Here is an 8,419-nt window from a genome sequence, read left to right as displayed (position 1 = left end):
ACTGCCTCCCACAGGCAGGAAGCTACAGTGTGAACTGTGATCTAATTCAGTGTCTATGATGGCCTCGCCGCCCTCTCATCCCTGCAGCTGTTCAAATTAGGATTCAGTCAATGCGATTGTTAGTCACGAACCCACTAGAGAGAAACATGGGTGAGAGAGAGGTTGAGGTGGAAGGAGAGCGCAAAGAGCGACAGACACAGAGAGGCGGGGGAGGGCATGTGAGTGAGTCATACGGCCTTACTGGTCAAAGCTTCCCCTCCCTAAATGACTTTCCTGATTGATTACAGTAAGAGTTTCTACACGGTGAAGGCTTTAGTAGGTTGGAACACCATTGACAGTCTTAATGAAAACCAACTCCTTTGATTACTCAATCTTTTTTCTTCTTCCATGACGTGAAGAGGACACACCTGTACCTTTACCAACAAAAAAGGACTCGCTTAAACATGTACAATACATAAAACTAGCCCTGTGTTTCAAGGACATAAAGATTTAGAAGAAGATAAAAAAGGTTGTTTGGCCCAATACATAATATAACTGACTCATTCTATGTAACTAATACATGTTAACAATAAATACAATAATTTGAGCAAATCAGAATTTCTAATGGCCCATGTGATACATTTTTAGGTATAAAGTATTATGATTCATACAAATACTGACAATATAATATTCGTAACTTTTGATTAAAAGTAGAAATTCAATATTCACACATTTTGAGCTGCAGATATTTCAATTTTTATTGTGTTCTTTGAAAAATAGACATACTGTATATAGACATTGATATATATTTGTTCTTTATTCAATCCAACCTCCAATAAGTACAGTATACGTCTTTTATTTACTGGGAGAATCTACTTTTACATCAGGAGACACTTGAACTGGGAAACGGTCAGATTAAGGGCAGACGAATATCCATTGTGAATTTGGGATTGTAATGTAAAACTTAACTTTGTTCAATGTAAGGATAAAAAAAAAAAACTCACAATTTTACAACATGGAACTACAAGTCAGCACATTTCTTGATCATTTGATAACACTCTGACCACACTGGAGGTTTTGTTGATAACCGATTGTTTAACGGTTTGCTTTTTCTTCTTGTAGTGTAGGTTTGCAGCTTGACAGTGGTTGTGTAAATACTTGAACATGTCTTGATTATTAGTATATTGTTCTTCATAGTTTAAGCTTCATGTTTGTGTTGTATCCGAGACCAAATGTGTTGACATAACAGAATAGAGTGGATGTTGTGAGATAGTAAAAGGTCCATTTATATTAACATATGGTAACCAGCATAGCAAAAGCTCACATAACTTATATAATATATGTTTATAGTAGCAGTATATAACCATATATTATTTCACACAGTATGCATATGGCATGGAATTGAAGAGGAGGAATTGTTTGGAAAGACCTGCAGCACTGACGCACAGTAGGAGGCAAGTAGCTTGATGGCACTTGGACTGTGACTACCACAAAAACATTGTTCTAACCAAGTACAGTGAAAAAAAAATGACAGTACTGTATCTGTGTGCAATGAATTCAAAGCAAACAAAGAAGAAGCAACAACTAACATAAGAATGTAAAGTGGCAGGGTCACAAAATAAAAAAAAAAAAAAAAGAAAAAAAAAATATATATACGTATATATATATTAAAATACATATATAGACACATAGTTTTGAAAAGCAGCAAAACATGACTATAACAGCTCATTGTGCTTGTGAGTTAAAGTTACAGTGAGTAAAAGCGAGTGCCGATAAAAGTAAAAGAAATAAAAAAACTGCAAACCTGCTCGTTCTAAATTCTGTTTCTCATGTAGTATGCAACTACATATGCATCCAGTTAAAAGACAGCTTTGTTGATGCATACATACTGTAAGCTGTTCTGTAAGCTTCCTGCATAATGTAGTTTCAAGTTTTGTTTGTTAGCACATGAAGGCAGTTAGTGTGTTGAAAGCATCTGTGGATCCAGACAGACTGTAAACAACGAGCGCTGTCAAATTTGATGTAGCTGTTGTGATCTCACTGGAGAGCTTCATGTGCTCTCTTCATCCATCTTGTGGTGTAACATAATCTGTCACGTTGTTTGTTGGTGCGCCCTTGCTCTGTCTTCATTTCAACACGCAGCACCTGCACATCTTTTTTTTTTTTCTTTTTTTTTACCAACTGCGAACTGCAAAAAAATGTGCCTGCTGGAAGGATAGGTGTGTGTCTACATGCTTGGGTTTGTCACAGGGAGAGAAGGAAACAAATACAGGGTTAATGAAGTGTTTAGGAAAACAGTAAAAGATTGTAATTAAAGATAGAAGACGCCTCATTTGTATTTTTGATAAAAGTAATCTGCATGATTATGATTGTGTTAGTAAGTGACAGACTATGTTGTTCCGCATGTTAGGTCCGGTTCAATGTACCTCTCATCAGTCTGTCTGGTCTATTGATCGTGTCTGAAGATTCACTGAAGGAGACAAGGTCAGACGCCTAATAAGACAGAATAAATGTCAGTGTGAAATCTACCCTGAAGGTCTGTTTGAATCTGTGTTCATCTATAATCTGTTCTGATGATGTGTGAACTTCTAGCAAAGTAAGACTGCTCTTGGTTTGTTGCTGCATGTAAACAGAGCTTAAAAGAACTATTCAGCTACGGTATAGCACATGTACTCATATTGTCCATTTGTGGCAGCTCTCACTGAGTGGTGTAATGAAGTTGCGCTGCACATACATGTACACACAGTACACACAAAGTGTTCTGCACTCAGAAAATCTCATCCTCTGATGTCCTTTTAGACACTATAGGCAACGAGATAATGGTTGTTGTGTTCACTGCTGCTTGTGATCATTTTCTGGCAATGGGGGCCAATCACCAATAACTTCAAACAACACCGCATCTGCTGCTCTACAGCCTACAGCAGTAATACCATCCTCCTTTGCGAGTCCACTTGACAGAAGAATACTGAGCTGCGGTGTTGTCGTTCAGCTGCTGTGTTCTATTGATTTGTTTCTGTGGTTTGTTTTTCGGGGTAGGGCTCAAGACCTGCAGGCGCTTTGTCTGATCACTATGGTGTTCAAACACAAGGCTTAAACTTGTCTCAGCTATATTAACTATGCTCCTATATAACCCCAAAAGCAAGCTTAAATGTCAAACAGTAAATAAAGATGATGAACCAATACTATCAATCATGTAAGCTGACCTTTCAAAAGAGAAAATGCACACTTTGATCAACACACACACACACACTTCTTCACTTTATGCCTTCATCTGGTCTTCTGTCAGGTCTCCGACTTTGTGGCCACCGGCTGTATGTTCTGGACTTTGGAAAGTGTGACTGGCACCTTTCCCTCTCCGGGAGTCGGCGCTTTCAATATGGGGGTACCTGTGGAAAAAAGCAGCTCTGTTATGTTTGATATTCATAGAAAGCCCTTTGAGTACAGTAGGACAGTTAGCAATTACCCTTTTCACTATACTCTTTGGCATTTATGTTTTAACCTTCATACCATAATGGGTCGTAACAAGACAGCAGAGAGTGAAACCTCACCAACTGTTGCCTGCAGATCTGCCAACCTCTCCTTGAACTTCTGCTGCAGGTACAGTTCTTCTTTGGAGTAGCTTTTGGCGAAGGCAGACAGCAGGAGACCCACAGCCATGGAGGTGCCGCCCACACAGAACAACACAGCACCAGTCAGCTTACAAACATCCAATGCGCGGTTGAAACTTACAGCGTTGCTGTTCAAGAAAAAGACAATTAGTTAATTAAAAGGGTATAATATATACTTGTGCAAACAATAACTGTGACCCTTAGGAAGTCTACAGTTTCAAATGTCACAACTATAACAATATAATAACATACTGTATGTGCATTCCACTAAAACAAGGTGCTCTCCATTATGATCATAATGTGAAAATGCTGCACATATTGCAATTGTTAATGTTAAATACACAGAGTAGTAGAGTCTTACTCCCTGTATTGTTCCTATACAGTACCTGTCAACAAAAAGGAGGTCATCTTCGCCAAATGCTTCGATCCTGGCTGGAGTGGCATAACCCACCAAAACAACAATGAGACCCGCAAACAATATCAGGGATCCGAACGCGAGACAGACCTAACGGGGGGGAAGAATAACTTTTGCAATTACAGTATGACTACCCAAATAACATCAGGTGAGATGATGATTTGTGTTTGAGCATGAGGGTTAACCTCACCTTCCAGAGTAAAGAGCTCCACCTGCTAGGTGATCTCTGAATCTGAAAATCTTCATCACGTTCCCAGATAGAAGCTGTGCACTCCTCATAAAACTGGAGAAGAGATCAGAGAGAGATGTTCTACTTTACAAACATGGAATCTGAAACCCACGAGCAATCAAGATTTAAAAACCTCACATTTCAAAAAGAAAAAGTCTTTACAGTACAATATGAGACTGGGAAGACAAAGAGTTTGTGATAGAAGAGGAATGTTTAATATTTGTTGAGAGATGCACTATACTCTCGTGTGTGTGTGTGTGTGTGTGTGTGTGTTTGTGTGCGTGTGTGCGTGTGTGCGTGTGCGTGTGCGTGTGTGTGAGAGAGAGAGAGAGAGAGAGAGATATACCTGGTGCAGGTAGGAGCGGACTCCATACTGCTGGCAGTTCCCGCTGGCTTGAGCTTGGTCACTATACTCGGACCCACAGATCTCTGGGCAAGAAGTCATCCTTCACTTCTGCCTACCTGCTTGAGGACACACACACACACATGCATGACTGCACCCCTTGCTTTAAGAGCCCACCCACACGGTTTGTGGCCAAACTCTCTCCTACTTTTACCAATGCCTAAACATGCACGCACAGATATGCAGTGCATTAGTACATTCATAAACGCAAACATGTACCCTCACAGTGCCAGAAAGTTATGTAACACTGTGCTGAAAGCATGGGTGCCTCGGTACATTGAGATTAATGATGCATTCGCCATGAAATGTTGCATGACTCCTCCTTTTTAGATTCAATATAGTGTCGGCTGAAAACAGAGAGGGCTGACATGCACAGAATTAACCTTTTTTTTCTTTTCATATTGTGTAACATGTAATCATGCAACAATATGACACCGAAACCCTTTTTTTGTGTGCTGTGCATCAAACATTAAGCAATATGTTTAGTTTACAAGATTTCACAGATGATATAAATTACATAATGTTGACATTTATCATGATTATTTTCTTACAAGACAGATAATATCAAGTTCTGTAAAGATACAACTTTTAATGGATCAGTAATACGCAGTACAAAGAAACTTGCATCATGTGTTTTTACATTGTTCAACTGTTTTACATCAAGTGAATTCAGGGAATCTAGCACGCTATTTTATTTCAGCTTATATTACATATTATACCTGTTACCCTTTTCTTTCTGTTACTAAAAAATGATTGCATCCTGATCAAACAAATTATGTTAAAAGGCAGGAAAAGAGATGCTAGGAAATCGTATTTTGCACACAAATGCAATTCCCTCACTAACCATTTGAGATCTAGAGGCATTTCACAGCTCAGTGCCTCTGTACAAACTCACTTAACTATGTTTCAAGTTTCTGTCGGCTAGCACTAAATCATAACTGCTGCAGAATTGGGACTAAAACACTGATCCCAGTGTTGGCAACATTTCTTATCAATGCCAAAACAAGTAAAACAAAATGAAGACACATCCCAGAAACACATTTATTTACGATATGTTATGCTACAAAAGCAGCATGCTCTTATGATACGCGTGACAAATAGACAAAGAAAGTGCCCAAAACGAAAAAGCAATATTTCTAACTGACTTACTGGACTTTCTGGTTCATTATGGTAGGAATGTAAATCAACTTGTGGGTAATGTAATCTTTACTAAACTAGCAGTGGTTACACACCTCTGATTTAAAACATGAATGTTGTTGACTTAAATAGAGTTGGGAATACATTTGGAGTTGCATCTGCAGGCGCTTTCTAGCCTGAACAGTATTTGTGATATTTACTGATGCAAGCTGTGCAGTAATAATAAGGGAGGTGAGCACAAAAGAGCATCTTTGACCTCCGTCCTGTGTTGCCATCAATGTGATTACACAGCTCGTGTATAATCGGAAGACAGGCATTACTTTTAAAGGCATTAATACTAATGAATCATAACAGGCATCACTAGTGGCTTCCTTGTTTTTGCTGGCCTTTGATAGCTGACATTACAAAAAATCACAAGTTGCCATCAAAAAGCTTGACAATCTGTAAAGCATATAACCCTCTGTCCTAATACCCTTGATTTAGGATTGACCTATTTCATTACATTAATCAAATGTCCAACAACACACAGGTTTAATCTGCTTTTGTGAGTTGTTCTAAAATGTAAACATTTTGGGGGTTATACTATGAAGATGTTGGCTAGACACAGCAAATATGTTGTCATTCTATTCTACAGACTGTTTGTGTTATCTATACAAATAGATAATAGATGTTCAGAAATATGTGAGGTTGAGTGTGTCTCAATTCCACAAATTGCCAAACATTAGTTCACACAGTATATGGGAGGTGTCAGCGTTTCAGCCAGATGACATAATGTGAGTGTGATGAGTGGAATGCTGCATTAAGATAGGACACAGTGTTCCCTGGTACCTTGTGTTAATCGTATTACTGTTTAAGTTGTACCTGCTGAGGACTGTCATGAACATCTGGCGCTGCCCAGATGCTATGAACTCTTTATACCCATATCTGCATATTCAAGGAAGTTTAAATATTCATCATCAAGCCAAATAATGTAAAATGCAACATATGAGAATATGAGAGATTGTTGATTATGCACTTCTTGTTCCAGGGACTCCATTGAGCCTTAATGTATCCCCATTCAAACATTAGACTAGAGTAGGAAACATGTGTAATTAGGAATTTCATAAAAATAATTTGGAATTATAATATTATAATTAGCTATAACGTGTTTTTGAAACAACATAACATTTCTTTAGTGCTTGCAGATTTAATCAGTGACCTTGGCCAACGTAGTGGCCCAAACTGACAGATGAGATTATTTGATCGATTTAATGAGATGACTGCAATGTGATGTAGCCTACCAACTATGGCTAAATACAAACAACACCACCAAAACAAATAGTCAAAATGGCCCAATACTAAATTCAGATAAGCTAACAGGTCGCAGTTGTACAGTGCGTCTCTTGCAAGGCGATGTTCAGTGTTACACTGGTGCATCCTCTCGTATTTTTTTAATTTATTTTTTCTTCATCCACAACATACAAACTAAATACTTCTCGACCTACCTTGACCTACATCAAACTAGAGTCTTGCAAATAAAAGCAGAATACATCAATACAATGTAAATGGCCAATTCTAGCAGTAAACCAAGAACAAATTGTCCGGTGTACCGAGAGCTGACTGGTGCTGAATGCCATATTATTACCATCCTGCCCTCAGCCAAGCAGGACAACACACAGACGTCATATGTGACGCCAGTCTGAAAACAGACCTCATCCCAACCCCTCATGAGACAAAAATAGAAACCCAGCACGCGTTTCAATTAAACTTCGAAAGGCGGACTTAATTCGGTTCGTCTGACGTCTTACCACCTGAAAAAATATAATCTCTAAATATGATATCCGCAGGTACAATCTTTTAAGTTTTATTTCATCTGATTAGGAGAGCAACGCCCGAAACCCTCGTGGATTTAGAAACCAGCGAATAGGTGAAAGGTGACGACACAAAGTTTAAGAGAACATTTTCGAAATTGTTCCAACAATAACGCTACTTCCAGATGTGCTAGACGATATCGCGTGCAAGGATGACACTGAGTCTATGCAGGGAATATAATTTCCCGATATGTTATTTACAAAATCATCAATCCATCTGAGCCTCTCTAATTCCAGAAATATTTCTGAAAATCATTGAAATCGTCATTTACCTGTCATTAACAGCTCGGAGAGTGATCACTCGCTGCCGTTCCCTCAGCCGGGTCCCATCACTCTACAGTCAACTCTCTCTCTCTCTCTCTCTCTCTCTCTCCCTCCATCTCTCTCTCCATCGATGATTCAGATTTTTACGCTGTCTTGTGCGCATGCGTTACATCCATGACAACATGTGATTCAACAGCGAATATAAATAACCAGACAGGAGGGAGGACTGGCTGAACAGAAAAGACATTCATTCAAGATTAAACATTCAGGCCTATATGAATGAATTCATATTAGATGGATGGATGGATGTTTCTATAGGAACAGAGGGCAGAAACACTCATTGTTTCACAGGGGAGCTTGTCATAACAATGTCAGTTGAAAGTCAAAGACAGGCACAGGCCTACAAAATGTATTGGTCTCTATCATAATAACTACCGTTCCAATATGCATTCAACTTCACCCACATGTATACATGTTGGAATGTATAGATAATTAAAAAAAAGCTCAAAATACAGTAATTTGCATAGGCTCAAT

The 8,419-nt window shown here is 38.7% G+C and overlaps 1 protein-coding gene across 2 annotated transcripts; it reads right to left on the bottom strand.

The window, feature by feature from the left end:
* Positions 1–725: 725 nt before the first annotated feature.
* nrsn1 (neurensin 1) lies at positions 726–7,990 on the bottom strand. 2 transcript variants are annotated; one of them, XM_031875352.1, is made up of 6 exons: positions 7,894–7,990; positions 4,578–4,696; positions 4,193–4,285; positions 3,974–4,092; positions 3,528–3,715; positions 726–3,365 (listed from the first exon to the last, which is right to left on the bottom strand). In XM_031875352.1, the coding sequence occupies exons 2-6, from the start codon at positions 4,674–4,676 to the stop codon at positions 3,262–3,264; spliced, it is 603 nt and encodes a 200-aa protein (XP_031731212.1). In that variant the 5' UTR covers positions 4,677–4,696; positions 7,894–7,990; the 3' UTR covers positions 726–3,261. The 2 variants fall into 2 exon arrangements, with proteins under 2 accessions (XP_031731212.1, XP_031731213.1); XM_031875353.1 differs by having other exon boundaries at positions 4,578–4,693.
* Between the last annotated feature and the right edge of the window lie 429 nt (positions 7,991–8,419).

This window comes from Anarrhichthys ocellatus, unplaced genomic scaffold (assembly GCF_004355925.1).
Source record: "Anarrhichthys ocellatus isolate YVR2014 unplaced genomic scaffold, GSC_Weel_1.0 scaffold89, whole genome shotgun sequence".
NCBI lineage: Eukaryota > Metazoa > Chordata > Actinopteri > Perciformes > Anarhichadidae > Anarrhichthys > Anarrhichthys ocellatus.
Note: the sequence above shows the minus strand (reverse complement) of the source record. Positions and strands in the feature narration are given on the sequence as shown.